This window comes from Pogona vitticeps, chromosome 13, assembly GCF_051106095.1.
Source record: "Pogona vitticeps strain Pit_001003342236 chromosome 13, PviZW2.1, whole genome shotgun sequence".
NCBI classification, from domain to species: domain Eukaryota; kingdom Metazoa; phylum Chordata; class Lepidosauria; order Squamata; family Agamidae; genus Pogona; species Pogona vitticeps.
The window spans coordinates 9,742,304-9,761,061 of record NC_135795.1 but is presented as its reverse complement, the minus strand read 5'-3'; the positions used below and the strand labels follow the sequence as shown (position 1 = coordinate 9,761,061).

General features: G+C 43.8%; 1 protein-coding gene across 1 annotated transcript in view; it reads left to right on the top strand.

The window, feature by feature from the left end:
- Positions 1–18,758, top strand: part of FAM20C (FAM20C golgi associated secretory pathway kinase) — a 90,587-nt gene that overhangs the window by 39,785 nt on the left and 32,044 nt on the right. Inside the window, exon 3 of the mRNA XM_072983004.2 lies at positions 1,947–2,025. Coding sequence (XP_072839105.2) covers positions 1,947–2,025 — 79 coding nt within the window. The remainder of the gene's footprint in view (positions 1–1,946; positions 2,026–18,758) is intronic.

Sequence of the window (18,758 nt, the reverse complement as noted above, 5' to 3'; positions counted from 1 at the left end):
TTGTCAAGTCAATTCTGACATAGTGACTCTTTCCAGTTTCTGAATAGAGAATACGCAGTGGTTTTGCCATTCCTTTTTTCTGGGGGCGTCCCGGGATTGTGCAGCTTGCCCCAGGCTACAGAGGCTGTTTCTTCCCCTAAGAGGCATAGGGGGAATGGAACTCCCAACCTCTAGCTACCTATACCTCTGAAATATCCATCCAGCTAAGTCAACACTTATAGAAATCCCATTGATTCAGTAGGTTTACTCTTGCTGGGAATAAGAGCCGGATTCTTTCAGACTATTGATTAGAATATTGAATCTACTCTTTGTTAGTTCCAAACAGAATCTACCAAAGGAATTGAGAGAATTTGCAAGGCCAGCACTTACCGAGTTGGCACCCATTCATTGTTACTAATGAATTTCCCTAAACAGTATAGATAGGTTGTATGGAATATATATGCATTGCACCGCTCATCACTTGTCAGTAGATCAGCCAAGTGCAATAGGAGATGGAGCTCCTTCATTCGTAACAATTTTATTGAATTTCCCTCTTCAGATACCACAATTAAAAATGCTAGAACCTTTCTCTTTGGCATGTCTCCACATCAGTTTAGCCATGGTGAGCTTGGATTGATTGTCTTCTTGCCGTGCTGGTTCCTCTCCATGTGTCGGTCAACGCCCTGACAGTGGCAGCACCTCCTGTTCCAGATCAAGTGCAAGATAGTAGGTTGCATGTGACATCTCCCAAGGACAAGTCCCAGATCCTAGCAATCTCTGGACTAAAAGTCTCAGCATCCCTTGGGCAACATGTAGGCTTGAGAAGCTCCGGGAAGCCCACGCATGTGGGTTTCTCTTTTGCAGGGAAATGTTGTGACTATCATGGAGACTTTAGAGCTGGTAGGATTAGAAATGTTAAGAATTCTTGGTTGAGTTCTTCCCCTTCGCCCCATCAGTTTTATGCTCGTCTAAACTTGATGAGACACTGCAAGGAAGAATGTTAAAGGTCTAATGAAATTCCTTTCCTTCTTGGAAAGGTGGAAACCAGGAGTGTTCTTTATTGCTTCATTGTCTCCAATATTTTGCTTAAAATATCTCTGGGCAAAACTAGCATGCTTTGCTTTTGAGAAAAAAAGATAGATAGATAGATAGATAGATAGATAGATAGATAGATAGATAGATAGATAGATAGATAGATAGATAGATAGATAGATAGATAGATAGATAGATAGATGGATGGATGGATGGATGGATGGATGGATGGATGGATGGATGGATGGATGATCTTAAAAGAGCTGAACAATCTCTCTCATTACATGGAACCTTAAAGTCCATGTAAGGAAGCCACCGCCATCAGCATTGCATGACACACAATTAATGCCTTATTTGCACAGAGGCCTTATATTGTGTTAATGCATTACTTGCACACTCTTCTGCTTGCTTTCCCCAAGGACTCACACTCTTGTTCTTTTCATTTATGCAGAGCACCACAATCTTGTATCTTCACAGGCAACCGAGAATGTCTCTCTCTCCCTGACCCACACCTTGTTTCACAACACTTTTTTTTTTTGAGAACAGTTGACATTGTGTCTTATCAAGTTGCTTCCAACTCATGGAGATCCTATACATGAGTGACCTGCCACAGGTCCTGCCATTAATAGACATGCTCTGGTCTTCTTCATTAATGCTGTGGCTTCTTTATTGAGTCAACACATCTTGTCACTGATGTCCTATTTTCTTAGTTTTGAAGGTGGTCTCATATTTTTGAGGATGGCCACAGGCCAAACAACACCGTTTTGAAATAGCATGGCCAGGTTTTTATGCTGACTCCCATAGAAATGACCTTGATTTTATCCACAGGTGAACAACTGTAGCATCTTGACATTAAAATTGCCGAGTTTTCTTCAAGTGCTAGAATGTAGCTGAACTATTTTTCTTATTTTTCCCCCCTCTGCTCTCTCTTACAGCCATGAAATCAGGAGGCACTCAGCTCAAACTGATCATGACATTCCAGAATTACGGGCAAGCGTTGTTTAAGCCGATGAAGTAAGTGGCAATTAATCTGTGGTGCTTTTTGATGTTATTGAAGCAAATTGGCCAAACTGCTGGCGTGTTCCCTAGACAATCTAGTCCTCAAGCAGGTTGAGCACCCAAGGGGATGTGACATTGTGCAAACAATGAACAACTGCATAGATGCTTGCTTTTTGCAGTGTGAACAACAGCCAAAGAGGGGATCAGTCCAGAGACACAGAAACAGAACTGCAGAGCTGGAAGGGACCCTGTGGATCATCAAGTCCAGCCCCTGTCAAGGAGGCACAAGAGGGGATTCGAACCTCCAGCCTCTGGTTCTGCAGCCATGTGACCATGGTGTTGGGGCAGGAAGGCTTTAACCATTTTTCTTGCCTTGCTCTTGAGCCAGATTGTCCCTTGCCATCTTCATCACCACTGTTTGTGTAAGCAGGACAGATCCTCTAAGCCAGTAGCAGTCTACCTTCAAGGGTCCTGATTCAAATTGTACATCCAAAGAGTGTAGATGCTTTGGATCACCGGGACTTATTTGTGTTGACCTACTGTTTGGCAAGTGAATCAACAAGTTTACTCTAGTTGGGTCGACCAATTAGATTTTTATCCAGATGCTTTGGAATACCCTTCTTGTCATCCCCTTCCAGCAGAACCAATGACCAAGAGGGATGATGGTTATTATCCCAAACATCTGGAAAGTATGTTTACTAGGCCTTGTATGTTCTGGTTGATAAGCACTTTCTGAGATCTCAAGCCAACATCTTCCTCATCAGCTAGCATGACATCTTTTAGATCATAGGTGGGCAACCTGGGACCGTACAGAAGTGATCAGCCTGAACTCTGAGCAGTCCTAGCCATTGTTGGCCAACGGGGAAGAAGCATGACGGTTCAATGACATCAGGGGGCCTCAGGTTGCCCACCCTTGTTTAACTGTTTGAGGTTGGGGATTGAATTTTGGCTCACTCATCCACTAGGGACGTGGTGGCGCTGTGGGCTAAACCGCAGAAGCCTGTGCTGCAGGGTCAGAAGACCAGCAGTCATAAGTTCGAATCCACGCGACGGAGTGAGCACCCGTCGCATGTCCGAGCTCCAGCCAACCTAGCGGTTCGAAAGCATGCAAATGCAAATAGATACGTAGGGACTACTTCGGTGGGAAGATAACAGTGTTCTGTGTCTAAGTCGCACTAGCCATGTGACCACGGAAGATTGTCTTCGGACAAAACGCTGGCTCTATGGCTTGGAAACAGGGATGAGCACCGCCCCCTAGAGTCGAACATGACTGGACAAAAATTGTCAAGGGGAACCTTTACCTTTACCGTTACCCATCCACTAAGCTGTGTCTTTTTGTTCTATGGTAGAAAGTGGTTGGAACGGAAAACTCTAAACTAGCTTTATGTATGAACAGTTTGAGGTGGAAGTGAACCAGGATGTAACTGCATTTTTTAAGCTTCTACTGTATCTGCCAAGATGTTGTTGTTTGGCTTTGTTTTTAATTTGAAGACATAATTTGTGCAACCTGCAGCCAGCGGGAGAAAGCAGAATAGTTTCTTTGCTGATAAATACAGTGGGCTTGAATTTCTTCTGATTGCTACCTGTGAAGGGTTGACCTTAAAGCTTGTCAAAACTAGGATGGTGTTTTTCTTTTAAATGTGCAATGGAGGTCTGAATAAAAAGTAGAGCTTTTCAAAGGTGGAAAAAAAAATAAAGGAAACATTATGTGTTTATTGCTGAGGGTTTAGCCGAGTCACTTAAGGCAGCGGAAGGTTTAACATCGCTATTCAAGTATCCGTGTCAAGGCATCGGTGGAATAATAACCTCATTTCTGTGCTTTGTTTCTCCTATATGGAAGTTCAATTATTGGTTCCTTGTAAACGGGTTTGTAAAGCAGGTGAGTGGGAGAGGATAAGTGGCTTCAAGGGTCTATTTAACATTCTGCATATATGCTTGCCAAAGCATAAGCTCTGTAAATGAAGACTACAGAAGGTTACGATGCTTCAGCTCTGAAAAAGGAAACTGGTGGGGCTCAGTTGTCATGATTCTTGGTCCTGATGGTGTTTCCTTCCCTCCCCTTTAGACACAAGGTCTTAGTCGTGATGGAAAACTTGTCTTTGTGGCTCTTGATGAGCTTAAGACAGTGATATAGACGTGTGGATGTCACTCTTTGCTTACTTTGTTCTTGCTCATGAGAATGAAACATGGAATCATGGACTAATGGAGTTGGAAGGGCCCTCTAAGGTCATCGAGTCCAACCCCCCTCCCCGCTCAGTGCAGGAATCCAAATCAAACCAGATCTGAGCGAGGGTTGTCCAATTTCCTCTTGAATGCCTCCAGGGTTGAAGCGCTCACCACCTCCCACGGTAATAGGTTCCATTGTCATACCGCTCTAACAGTTAAGAGTTTTTTCCTGATAATCAGCCTAAATATGCATTCCTCTATCTTGAGCCCACTATTATGTGTCCTGCACACTTTTTGCATATTCAGAAACACAGAGATGTTTGTTTTGTTTTCTCAATTTTGCTGATGCAGATGGATTATGTGTTGGCCTTTTTGCTCAAGATCCGAGTGGTTCACCATATATCTCAGAAGTTTTTGAGACCTCCATTTTTTTCTCTTTCTTGGTTGAGAACGGGGAGATGTGCAAGCCTTTGTTACAACTCTCAACAGACTCATTTAATGAAAGATACTTGTTAATCTGATTCCTGCTCAAGTACTGTTGATTGATTGGGTCTACTCTGGCCTAACAACCTTATTTGGTGTTGTATACTGAAGAGACTTCGGCAAACAGAATGTGTATGGGTGGGTGTACATGTGAGTCAGTGCAGGAGTATCAGAAGGATTTGCACTGAGCCCAAAGGTGATGCAACATCTGCTTTCCTTCAGGCAAAAGAAGCTGAAGTTCATATCCTTCCATGTCCACCTGCATCTTCAAACAAAGCTATTGTTGAAAGTTCTTCTCTTTCATTATTTGTTCTGCCTTGCTCTTTCATTGACACGTAAGCAGCCTGGAAATAGAGCTGATGCATTATATTGAGCTAATATTGGTTTCTTCTAAATGAATTGACTGTTTTTTTTTTGTTTTTTTTTTTTGAGAACCACCATGGCGAGTGTCTGTGCACAGAGATGCTTTTGCCCTTTCCGCTGTGTAGGAGTTGGTCAGGCTGACAATGCCAGCTAAAATCCTGTTGCTTAGCATCATAAGCCACAATTATATTAGGATCATTGAATCAACAGAACATATGGAGGAACTAACTCAGCAAATCCCCATTGACTCAGTGTGCTTGCTCTAGTTGCAAATGACCACACTGAGCAACAAGATTTCAGCTTCTGTGTCCTTGTTCGTTCGTTTAGTCATTTAGTTATGTCCGACTCTTCGTGACCCCATGGACCAGCGCACGCCAGGCCCTCCTATCTTCCACTGCCTCCCAGAGTTGGGTCAAATTCATGTTGGTGGCTTCGATGACACCATCCAACCATCTCGTCCTCCGTCGTCCCCTTCTCCTCTTGCCTTCACACTTTCCCAACATCAGGGTCTTTTCCAGGGAGTCTTCTCTTCTCATGAGATGGCCAAAGTATTGGAGCCTCAGCTTCAGGATCTGTCCTTCCAGTGAGCACTCAGGGTTGATTTCCTTTAGAATTGATAGGTTTGTTCTCCTTGCAGTCCAGGGGACTCTCAAGATCCTCCTCCAGCACCACAATTCAAAGGCATCAATTCTTCTGCGGTACTTAAGTTACTCTTCTTCCTCCGCCACATCCCAGGAATACATGTTTGTCTACAGAAAAGGCTGAAGGAACCACTAAGTAAAGAGATCGGTTTGAAAAGAACCGAGAGGGCTCACCCTGCATACACTCAGATAAGCCGCTGTCTTTGTATGGGTCGAATCTCAGCTGAGCTGCTGACTTTGATTTCATGAGGGTTATGAATCGGCTGCAGTCTAATGTCTTGGTCTCAGCTTCATGGGAGCTCTCCGAGGTGCTGAACCCCACTCCCTGAAAAAGGTACATCATCTTGGATTGCTCCTGTGATGTTCACTTAAAAACAGGAGTGTCTCCAGTACCTCCACTGAAGTCTGTTGACTCTCTGCGTCCTCATGTGGATGGGATTTTGACCCAAGTTTTTGCCCAAGTTTTTGCATCTTCTTCTATAAGCCATGCTCTTTCTGTAGGAGGCTTCTTGGATTCATATATTTAGAAAAGTTGTTGTCTTTCCTATGCGGAGAACTCTTGACTTGACTTTGTGGATGTGTTTCATTGCATATAGGGACGTGGTGGCGCTGTGGGCTAAACCGCAGAGGCCTGTGCTGCAGGGTCAGAAGACCAGCAGTCATAAGATCGAATCCATGCGACGGAGTGAGCGCCTGTCGCTTGTCCCAGCTCCCGCCAACCTAGCGGTTCGAAAGCATGCAAATGCAAGTAGATAAATAGGGACCACCTTGGTGGGAAGGTAACAGCATTCCGTGTCTAAGTTGTACTGGTCATGTGACCACGGAAGATTGTCTCCGGACAAAACGCTGGCTCTATGGCTTGGAAACGGGGATGAGCACCGCCCCCTAGAGTCGAACACGACTGGACAAAAATTGTCAAGGGGAACCTTTACCTTTACCTTCATTGTATTGCTGTTCTACTTCATGGGCAGAGGTCACAACCCCTTCCATACATAACCACTGTATGGGGTCGTTGTGTATGGATTCTCACAAATACTTAGAATTCCTTGGTTGTATAAACTATTGGCCTTAGCTTATGGGAAGGGCTAAAATAACAAAGAACTCTCTGTGTGACGTGGTAGCCACTTGAAGCGTGGAGGTGCAGAAACTAAGGAACCCCATGATTAAGGACGTATCTTTGCTAGTAATCTCTCCCTGTTGGAGAAAGAGAACCATTTTTTGACTAGTCTTTACAATATAAGTAGTTTCAGCAATGCTATTTTTAGTGTTTCATTGTACTCATATTATTTAGTGTGTTTACAACATTTCAGCATCTCTCTTCTATTTCTGTTCAACAACCTGGTCTAATTCCAGCTCCTGATTCTACTCAAAGGAGACCTATTGAACCAAATGCTGAATGGCAGGTGAACAGTGTCATGCATCTGATGCATCCAGTGGGGCTGGGCTTTTCAGTGTTTTCTTTAAGGAAAGGGAGGATATAAATGTTGTAAACAGAGAAGGGACAACTTAAAAGCAAGCAAATGAAACAATTACAATGATAAACACAGCCTTTTCTTAATTGTCTATAATAAGCAAGTGAAAGGTCCACCCAATGTTGCAGTTTGTATAGATCAGCATTTCAACCAGCTATTCTTTTCCAAAAGATTTCGAATACAGTCGTACCCTGCTTTATGATTGCCCCATATAACGACGAATCCGCTTCATGACGATGTTTTTGCAATCGCAATTGTGATAGCAAAATTATGTTTTAATGGGGTTTTTTCGCTTTGCGATGATCGGTTCCCTGCTTCAGGAACCGATTCTTCGCATTACGACACAGCCAATCGTCGGGTTTTCAAAATGGCCACCGGCTGCTCAAAATGGCTCCCCGCTGTTTTTAGGAGGCATTTCTCGTAAGACAGGCACCCAAAAATGGCTGCCGTATGGAGGATCTTCGCTGGACGATTAGGTATTTCACCCATTGGAATGCATTAACCGGTTTTTAATGCGTTCCAATGTTTTTTTAATTTTGTTTGACGTTTTCGCTCTACAGCGATTTCGTTGGAACGAATTAACGTCGTCAAGCAAGGCACCACTGTACATGTTGTTGCAGTGTGGTTCAGGATCGTAAGTAGCTACTGTTTGTCAACGTACTCTGGACATATTTCTTAACTAGATCAGGACAGGGGTCAAAAATAGACTTCCCATCCTGGGTTCTTTGCTGCCACGGGATGTTTGACATTCGTCCAGGTGCTCAAGAAATAACACCCACAGGATGTTCGAAGATCAGTTACTGTGAGGGGGGAAGGGAGATGCTAAGTTTGGCTGGGGGCAGATTGAGGTGATCCCCAAGTGAAAAGGATATAAAAAGGTTCCGACTCAACGTTGGAGGAAGACATGGCAACATAGACAATGGGCTGAGAAACAGGAAGGTCAAATGAAGGAGAATGTAAACAGGAAACCAAAGCTGAGATCATTGGGGCCTAAAAGGGAAAGAGTAGGTGTTGGGGCAGATGTACTTATTAATTTGAATTAACCAATCTCTTACCGGGCTGCAGGTTTCTAACTGGTTTGTGCTTTGACTTCGTAAACCAAACTGAAGGCAAGAAACAAGGGCCAAGCAAAAAAAAAAAAAAAAAAAGGCCAATCGACACCATGTTTTTTTGAAGACCTATTTCTTCCCGCCTGAAATAATTGCCCATAAAAGGTTGCAAGGTTAGCCAGCTCTGTTTACAAATCCCATCGCCCAATGCTAATTCTGCATGAATCAACCCAAATGAAAATGTTTCCAAGAAGCTCCAAGGGAGGTTTTAAGTGCCGCTGAAATGCAGCGAAGAAGCAATTAAGGGGCAACATTGTTGATTGTATAGCGGTAGTACCCACACACTGAGATTTCTTATGCCCGGCTTTCTTCCCTGATCTGATGCACCCAGCAGGTGACGATCTTAACCAAATCCTAGCTTGTGTGCTTAATAACCCCACACAACATTTATGTTCTCTTGATCCTCACTTGATGTCACAGCCTTGAATTCATATTGAAATCTCACCGCGAAAACTCTGCGGGCGGTTTTGTCTGATTTCGGGTGCCAATCTGTAAACTAGTAATCATGTAATAAAGGAATTTAGGAAGCAATAATGCAGGTCCATCCCCTTTGCGGTTGGCAGCACATTGCTAGCAAGAGTGGGACTTTTTCAATCTAGAAAAGACATAAGTATTGGTTGTTATTAAATGACCTGCTAGTAGGACTAAATCTCCTTAAAAATCCTGATGGATTTTAAATTGGGCATAGTAGCTGTAGGACCAGCCCTGAATTCTGATTCTGGACAGTTCCAGCGGTCTTTTACTGCATCAAGAGAAATGCCATTTCTGTAGCGAGCCACTATTTATTGATCGCCGTTCAACCATTGCGCTTAAGGAGATGAATGCGTGATAAAACCATGTGCACAAAAGCCCAATGATTTATTGAGTTTTTCCTTTTTTTAGTGGGTTTATAACTCAACTTATAATTGCCAGCAGAGCAGTAGTGCTTGGATGGAACTTCAATCTTTGTTTGGCTTAAAAAAAAATGGGTTGGATTCAACGTTCCCTCTAAGTCACACAGGCATGTAACACTATATCGGTGCTGTGCAGCCAAGCCGGTGTTGCTGCCCACTTGCATCCGGTTGTAGCTGGAACCCTGCGTGGGGTGAGGGCTCCCACCCAGCGCTCCAGAAAATTAGAGAGAACATGGGTTGGATCCAAGCATCCAGTCAGGGTTCTTAACTACATGGAGCTCTGCAGGCATGTTCACCCACACTCGGTTGTTCTCTTGTAAAACATGCCAAACAACATGGGAAAGCTGTGACTGGAGGAGATGGAGATGGTGTGTGTGCCCTGGGTACCTTCTCATTGGGTAGGGGAAAATTTAAAAAAACCTCTTGAATAGCAGGGATGTTGGAAAGTCTTTGGGTCTGAGTCCCACGTCTGACTCCAAGTCTTTGGTACCAAGCCCCAAGTCCAAGTCTTTGCTACCAAGTTCCAAGTCTGAGTCCAAGTCTTGTTACCAAGTCCCAAGTCTGAGTCCAAGTCTGTGCTACCAAACCCCAAGTCCAAGTCTTTGATACCAAGTTCAAAGTCTGAATCCAAGTCTTTGCTACCAAGTCCCAAGTCTGAGTCCAAGTCTGTGCTACCAAGTTCCAAATCTGAGTCCAAGTCTTGTTACCAAGTCCCAAGTCTGAGTCCAAGTCTTTGCTACCAAATCCAAGTCCAAGTCTTTGCTACCAAGTACCAAGTCCCAACCCTATGGAGCCTATGGATTTGGCAACTTCTCTCTAACAAAGGGGATAAAACAGCTTTGCTGGATTCCTAGAAGAAGTGGAAGTAGAGCAGTTTGGATGGCAAGTGGCCAATTAGAAAAAAAGCAAAAGGGGACAAGAGGCTTAAGCCCACCTTTGCACCTCTGACCCCACCCACACAGAGTAGTCCTCTTGTTTATCTTTACTTATTTATTTAAAATATTTTACCCTGCCTTTCTCCTAAAAAAAAGGACCCGAGGCAGCTTGCATAAATAAAAACACAATATGAAAAGCTAAAAATAGTTAAAGATGGTTTAAAAGAACTGAATAAACATTATACAGTGGTGCCTCGCTTAACGGGCACCCCGTTTAACGACGAAATCGCATAGTGATTAACTTTTTGTGATCGCTTTGCAATGTTTTAAATGTGGAAAAATCGGTTTGTGATTATCGGTACCCTGTTTCGCTTACCGATCATCGCAAAGCGATGATTTTTTTTAACAGCTGATCGGCAGTTCCAAAATGGCTGCCGGGTAAAAAAAATGGCTGTCTGCTGTTTTCTGGGATGGATTCCTCACTTACCGGGCAGCGAAAATGGCCGCTGTATGGAGGATTTTCACTTAAAGGTGAGTCTGAAGCACATAGGAACGCATTGAAGGGATTTCAATGCATTCCTATGGGCTTTTTAATATCGCATAGCGACAAAATCGCTTTGCAGCGATTTTTGCTGCATCGATTATCGTCGCTATGCGAGGCACCACTGTATTTTTTAAAATGTTAGGTAAAAGCATTACTCAAACAGATTTAAAAGCAGGAGAAATACAAACCATCCTGTTTGGAAACCTCTCTTAGACAGGCACTCCTTAGGGGGAAAGCTTATGTGAAGAAAAAGGTCTTCACCTGCTTGCAAGAGGACAGCAAAGATGGGAGGGAGTTCCAAAGTCTGGGAGCAGCCACAGAGAAGGCCCTTTCCCAGATCCCCATCAAACACATCTTTAAGGGTGGTGGGGCCAAGAGAAAGGCCTCTCTTGATGATCTTACACTCAGGCAGGCTTACAGTATAAAGGGATGTATAGCCGTTGTGATAGCTTGGCCCCAAGCTGTTTAGTTACTACATGTTAGCTATGTTGAAGTCTCTTCAAATAGGTCTATGTTCCTCACAACTGGCCTTCCTACATGCAAGATGGCCTCCTCTGGGATCATCCTGCCACCGTGAAATATTATCAAGATCTGAACCTGGCTGGGAATGGGCTAGGTACAGTATTTACCTTTTCTCATTCGGAAGGGGTGACCAAAATCCAGCTTGGACGGGGACATGGGTTAACAGCAGGATTCTTCTTTGCTCTTGGTTATCCTGTGCATTCTGGACTCACAATTTCCCATCCAAATTCTTTTGACTCCCTAACAGAGTTTTGGGGCATTTGGTTGACATTTCTCATCTTGTGCATGGTTCAGCCTTCATAAGAGGAAGAAGACGCCACAGAGAACGATCAAGGGATCCATCACTTTGCTTATTCTTTCAAACGTTTTCTCCTGTTGGGCAAGGTTGCGAGAATTTTGTGGCATTTACAAACAGCGTTTTGTGCATGCTGTCTAATGAACCACACTGGCTGAAACAGCGAACATTGTGGCTGCTCAGAATGCAAAGTTTTTAAAATAAAGTTCAAGCTTTATGTATATAAAAATGCACAGATGTTTTGTGATGGGTTGGCGGGGGAAAAAGATTCAGGCCTCTTTTGCTCTCAAGAAAAATCTTGCATGCTTTCAGTAAGATGTCCTGGTACATTGAATTACAATTTCTCACTGAGGACTAGAAGATTTACAAGTATTTGTTACATCCTTAGAAGCAGCCCATGATGGCAGCATTAAGCATTCCTTGCTGGCCAATTTATTGTCTTTTAATGATGTGCCACCTTGGGTCATCTTTAAGGAGAAAGATGGGGTAAAAATGTCTAAATAAATAAATTAAGTAAATGTGCTTTGTCTTTAACAAACTTCCGTGGCTGTTGGCTAAAGCACAACAATAGCTACCTTAGATGGAACTGAGAATCAAGCGGTAAGACTCAACACTTTTTTTTTGAAAAATGCCTGATTTGGTCACCGTGTGGAATTTTCTGCATGCAGGGAAGGAAAGAGAATTAATTTTGCACACTGAGTTCCCAGTATCAACATGCCACTCAAGAGTCAATGTAGCAATTAACTGCCATTGTCGTGGCGCTGCATCCATCCATCCCAGCAGGTCTGTAAGTGCAAGGTGCGCTTAGCAATTGCAGTTCTAAAGAACTGGAGGGAATCTCCCCATGCTTATTTGGATACACTGCAGGAAAGGTTCGACTGGGAGAGATAACAGGGCTCGGTCATCAAAGTAGCATAAAGCAATTTTTGTTGGTCCGGTTCGCTCCCACGATCTCACTCTATGAGGGGTGTTGATATTCCAGATTCATGGAGGGATGAACTAGTCGGAATAGTGCAAAGCAATAAGCATGGGATTTCAAGACATCCCTGCTTTCTAAGAGCTGAGAAATTGCATGTCTCTCAATAATGATGTGGTGGTGCTGCAGGTTAAACCACAGAAGCCTCTGTGCTGCAAGGTCGGAAGACCAGCAGTCGTAAGATCGAATCCACGTGACAGAGGGAGCTCCCATCACTTGTCCCTGCTAGGTACAACCTAGCAGTTTGAAAGTATGTACAAATCCAAGTAGATAAATAGGTACCACCTCGGTGGGAAGGTCACGGCGTTCCGTGTCTAGTCGCGCTGGCCATGTGACCACGGAAACTGTCTACGGACAAAACGCTGGCTCTGTGGCTTGGAGACTGGGATGAGCATCATGCCCTAGAGTTGGACACGACTAGACTAAATGTCAAGGGGAACCTTTACCAATAATGAATAGAGGCGGGCATGAACCGAACTACAAACCAGAAAAAAAAAAAAATAAACAGGGCTAGCTTGTGCTTTGGTCCATGGTTCAGTTCCTGCAACCCATTTTGGTGAAACGAGATCAAGTGTTAAACTTTTTTCCGGCTGCCCATTGCTCCCCTACCTGGTCCTGCCACCTCCTCATCCTCATCATTCACCACTGCCATTTTCAAATACATTGACAGCCCATCTTCCCTTCCAGGAAAGCCAGGCCACTGTTTCGGAAGATGGCATCGGGGGGGGGAGAGGCAGCAGTGGTGGGACAGCAGAAGGAAGCCCACCGCCACTAGGCATGAATCAAAAACCACACTGCAAACCGGTGCCGTCTTCCAGTCGGTTTGTGGTGGTTCGTGGCAGACCGCAAACCATCACAAACCACCGTTTTTCAACTTTGTGCCCATGTCTAATAATAAGCAAGAAATATTTCTCCTGCTTCCGCCACCCCACCCCACCCCCTTTTAAAAGAAAGAACTCACAACAACCAAAGAGCACTTCTCTTTATTAAAAATTTCTTGGACTAGACAGCTGTGCATCTATGCAACGAAGAGTGCCTTAAGGATTAAGCAGTGAATAATTTAAGCCAAGTCCCTACAGAGCAGAGAGAAGAAAAGAGTGCCAACTGGAAGAGGTCTGCAGTCATAAAGCCCAGAAAAATGCAGACGTTGCTTCTATGGAGTCTCTTTGATGCTCGCAACACACCCAGTATTTTCACTTGATCACCGCTAGCATTGAAGTGTTGACGTAGCAAGGATGCATCAGGCGTGCCTGCTCTTTGAAGCTCTATGGAGAGTGGGGCCAGTTTGGCTCCTGTAAACATATCAAAGGAGCAGAACATCCGTTTGAACCCTGGAGTCTCCTGGTCGGTAATTACCATTCTTATGTATGATATCAAACTGAAAGTTGGCGATTTGCCCCTCTCCAAGCCATGGGGAGTGGCTAGGAGAAAAAAAGAAAAATGGAAGAGAGACACAGTGTGTAAAAAGGATGTTGCAGAAATTTGAATTTCTGTAAAAATTCCTTTGCTATGCAGTAGAAGTACCGAGACTCGCAGAGGAGAATAGCTACACATTTCCCAGGTAGTCCACCCCTTTCTCATTGACTGGCGCTTAAGCTGTCAATAACTCACTCTGGGACATGGCTAGAAGAAAGAATAAAAAACATTTGGTTACTTACACTTACGTAAAGAGAATTGTATCGACAGCAAATTAACAAACACTGCTTTGAACAAATCAAAAATAAAGCGTGCTGATTATACTATACTGCCCCCCCCCATAGCGCTTCAAGCACTCTGTGGGCGGTTTTATGAGTTAATTCTGCAGGCTACACATTGCCCTCACTCCAGCGAGCTCGGTACTCATTTTGCTGACCTCGGAAGGATAGAAGGCTGAGTCAACCTTGAGCCGCTATCTGGGACTGAACCCCAGGTCGTGAGCACAGTTTTGGCTGCAGTACAGCAGTTTAACCACGGCACCACGAGGCTCTTAGAGAGGAAACTACTAAAGAGAGGGAAAGGAACACTCAGCAGAGAGGCGGGGCTCTCTGTGAATTCAGAGATGAGAAGGAAGGATTGGTTAGTGCTGGATAGATTGACAGTCAGCCCAGCCCAGAGACGTCCTGCTCAGTCATTCAAACCATAGGCAGCATGTGAGGTTGTAATAAAACTCCAAGAGATGAGAAGTAAAGAAACTTATATCTGGCAAGGACCAATACTTTCGAAGTGGGTGGATCCGGAACAGCTACTGAGTGTCGCTCGAAGAAAAATTAGGTGGAGCTTCAGCCAAAATAGTTAGGGTGGCAACACTGCAAGGGTGTACAGTGGATTCTCTGTTGCTTTATCACCCTGAGTCCATCTTGTTCTCTTTCTGTGATGCCCTTCCTGTCACTCTGTAATACCCCTAATTTTCTCACTTTCTGCCTTGTTGTGCCACCCCCTCTCATCAAGACCGGGTGCCATGATCCATGGCACTTTTCATTTTCTTGTGTGATACAGTTGTTGACAATGGATCCACATGAACTACAGAGCCATAGAGAACTACCCAAAAGAAGCTATGTTTTCTCCATCTTCTCTGTCTTTTCTTCCAGCAATTGATAATTTCTTTAACAAGCTTTTGATTCTCTTGTTACTCTTGCTAGCTCTTTGTGGCAGTTATTTGTTTTCCGTTGTGGGTTTTTTCTTCTTCGTCGTCTTTTTATCTGGTAATCCTCTTGTTTTGATGCCTTTTTTCCCTTCTTCATTAGCTGCTTTGAGCAATTCCGTCTTGGAGGTGAAGAGTGGAATCTGCATTTTTGTATATATAAATAAATGAATACATGAATAAAATTTGTGCCAAGCGTTGTGGAAAAGCCAAATAAAAGCTGTCTTTTCCCAGCCCGCTCAAGCTGTTCCTTCACGTCTTCTGGATGGCTCTCATTTTAACCTGATTCCCTCCCTCCAGAGCTGCAGACCTCATGCTTGACCCAAAGGGAGTTGAAGGTCCAGCTCAAACGTCCTGGAGGTGGACATTTTAGCTCTATATATCTGTGTTTACTTTCAACCCGCATTTCCTCCTTTAAAACCTCTGGATTATTTAGTAACCCTCAGCATCCGGCCCAGTGGATGTGTCTCAAAAGCGACGATAAATATGTGAACAGACGCCTCTCTTGTGGAGAGAGTGGAATGAACAGTGAGGTTTCCAGAGACTTGGATTCATGGCTTCTGGAGGATGAGTTACAGAGGCTCCTATCCTCAGAGTGGTAAAACCAGCTCAAATAGACCAGATGTGGAGAAGGGATCTTCCGTTAACAGAGCACTGTTGTTAGGATTGGGAAGTGGGGGTGTTTCCTAGAGTTTTTCTTCAAGCATAGAACTCGCCCTGCAATTGTGGCTGAACTCTGGGGAAGAAAAAGGCTAAGGCAGAAATTACAAGTGCCGCGCATGGGAAGCTTACGGATTGTGTGGCAACGCCTGGCTCCTGAGGGAAACAAGGACATGTCACGGTTATTGTCCTCATGGAGAAGGAGTCATATTTCCCCATCTCGGACTGACACGTTTAGGGAACAAGGATTTCTGAGTATTATTTCTTATTTGGAGACTTATTTTGGGCAAAAAAAGCGAGTTGCGTTCGTGGTTTTAGTGCAGGATTTATTTTCCACAGGATAACTTGTTTTGCCCAAAATCCTTGTATTGGGCACAAAATCCAAGATTTCTACAAGTAAAACAAATTCTTGCTTTCTTGCAAACAGAAAAAAGCCCAGTCTTGGTCTTTTCGCTTTTGTCGACAAGAGGGAAAAAATATCGCATTGCTTGAGCAATGTTTTGACGGGATGTTGAGACACCTTTTTTTCTCCTCCTCAATGGGAGAACTTGTGAATATTGGTTATATCGTTCTCCTGGAACCAAAGAGATGCTCATCTCTCATTAAGGACAACAGATGTTGGCTTGCGGTCAGGCCAGACGGAGCCAATATGCCTCAACACTGTCCGAGAGGAGAGGGAATCCGGGCAGAAGGAAAGGCCCAGGCAACGAAGCCAAGCTGTCTCCTCAGATCCATGCTCTTTTGGCACGTGGAATGATGTCTGACAACTTTTTGAGCAGGCAGAAGGCCATGGTAGCAGATGGATACCAAGCCTCTGGCACGGAGGATTGCTTGACTGCTCCCCTCGTGCGGGTGCGGAGGGCAGAAATGCCTCGGCTGGGCTCAGTTCAGGCTCCAAACATTCTTCCTCCCTGGAGGTCATTAGAGGCTTAACAAGGAATGGAAGCAGAAAGAGCTTAGGGTCAGTTGCAGAAGGATCAGAGAATCATGGAAAAGTGTAGTTGGAAGGGGCCTATAAGGCCACGAAATTAAAAGACACCTGCTTTCTTTGGAGGAAAACAATGACAAACCTTGACAGCATCTTAAAAAGCAGAGACATCACCTTGCCAACAAAAGTCCGGATAGTCAAAGCTATGGTTTTTCCTGTAGTGATGTATGGAAGTGAGAGCTGGACCATAAAGAAAGCTGACCGCCGAAGAATTGATGCCTTTGAATTGTGGTGCTGGAGGAGGCTCTTGAGAGTCCCCCGGACTGCAAAGAGAACAAACCTATTCATTCTGAAGGAAATCAACCCTGAGTGCTCACTGGAAGGACAGATCCTGAAGCTGAGGCTCCAATACTTTGGCCTTCTCATGAGAAGAGAAGACTCCTTGGAAAAGACCCTGATGTTGGGAAAGTGCGAAGGCAAGAGGAGAAGGGGATGACAGAGGACGAGATGGTTGGATGGTGTCATCGAAGCCACCAACATGAACTTGACCCAACTCTGGGAGGCAGTGGAAGACAGGAGGGCCTGGCATGCTCTGGTCCATGGGGTCACAAAGAGTCGGACACGACTAAACAACAACTTAAGGTCATCCAGCCCAACCCTCTGCTCGGTGCAGGAATACAAATCAAAGGGTATCTGCCAGGTGGTTGTCTAAGTTTCTCTTGAATGCCTCCAGTGTTGGAGCACTCATCGCCTTTCGAGGTTATTGATTTGAATTTGTTCAAGGTAAGAGTTGTATTCCATGTTCAATGGGGGGAGTCACTTACCAAACCCCTTGTCTCTCTTAGAGTGATCTTTCATTACTTTGTCATTGTTACTGATTACGGGGAGGTTCTGGAACTTTGTAGAAAGATATCTAGACATTGGTTGGAAGTGGGAGGTGATGGAATTTTTTAAAAAACCAATCAACTAGCATCTGATGATTTTACATGGATAAGAAAAGACCCTTTCTCCACTATTAATGTATTTTTATTTTTATCTTGTTTATATATATATGGCCTTTCCTCCATTTTTATTTTTATTTTGATCTTACGTGTGTAAAGTCCCTGTCCATTTTTTATTTATTCTGATTTTGATCTGACATGTATAAGGTCCTTCCTTCATTTTTCCTTTATTTTTATTTTTAATTTCTTTTCTTTTCTTGCTCGTATCATGTCTTACGAGGGATTTACAGTTTTATTACTCGTTGTTAGCTTTTATACTGATACACTTTTCTCTGGTGTTTAAAAAAAGGCAGTGATCGTTTTTAGTTATTATTTCATGATAATTTCTTTTGACTTGGAAGTGACACAGAGGGACAATATTTGGAATAAAATACAGTGGTGCCTCGCTTAACGATTGCCCCGCATTATGACGAAATCGCTGTATGACAATTGCAAAACGATGATCTAAATGGGTTTTTTTTGGCTTTTTCATCCGGTTTTCAAAATGGCCACCGGGTGCTTAAAATGGCTCCCCACTGTGTTTAGGGACGGATTCCTCGCTATACAGACAGCGAAAATGGCCACCATATGGAGGATCATCGCTGGACTGTGTGTTTTTACCCCATTGGAATGCATTGAACGTGTTTCAATGCGTTTCAGTGGGGTTTTTAATTTCGTTTTACAATGTTTTCGCTTAACAGCAATTTTCCTGGAACGGATTATTGTCGTTAAGCGAGGCAGGCACCACTGTACTGAATAACTTTTAAAAGATAGATATGAGAAAGAGTGCATATCGTCATTATAAAAATCTCCACCAGTGTCCTGGTTCTCCTTGGACTGTCCTTATGGAGATGAAAGAACATTACCAGAGAGAGATTTGAAATGGCTGGAGAGGATGAGAAAAGTTTGCAGAATTATACATCTTTAGGAGAAAAAACAAAAACTGCACTAGAATGTGGAAGAAAGCCCAGAAAACAAGGTTTAAAAACCTTTTTCAGACTGAAAACTGAATTTGGTGCTGTGTATCTGGGAGAGTGTCATCGAAGCGACCAACATGGATTTGACTCAACTCCAGGAGGCATTGGAAGACAGGAGGGCCTGGCGTGCTCTGGTCCATGGGGTCACAAAAAATCAGACACAACTTAATGCATAAACAACATATCTGGGAGAATGCAAAATAAGTTACAATTCCTGCTACGTATTTGCCATCAAGTTGCTTCC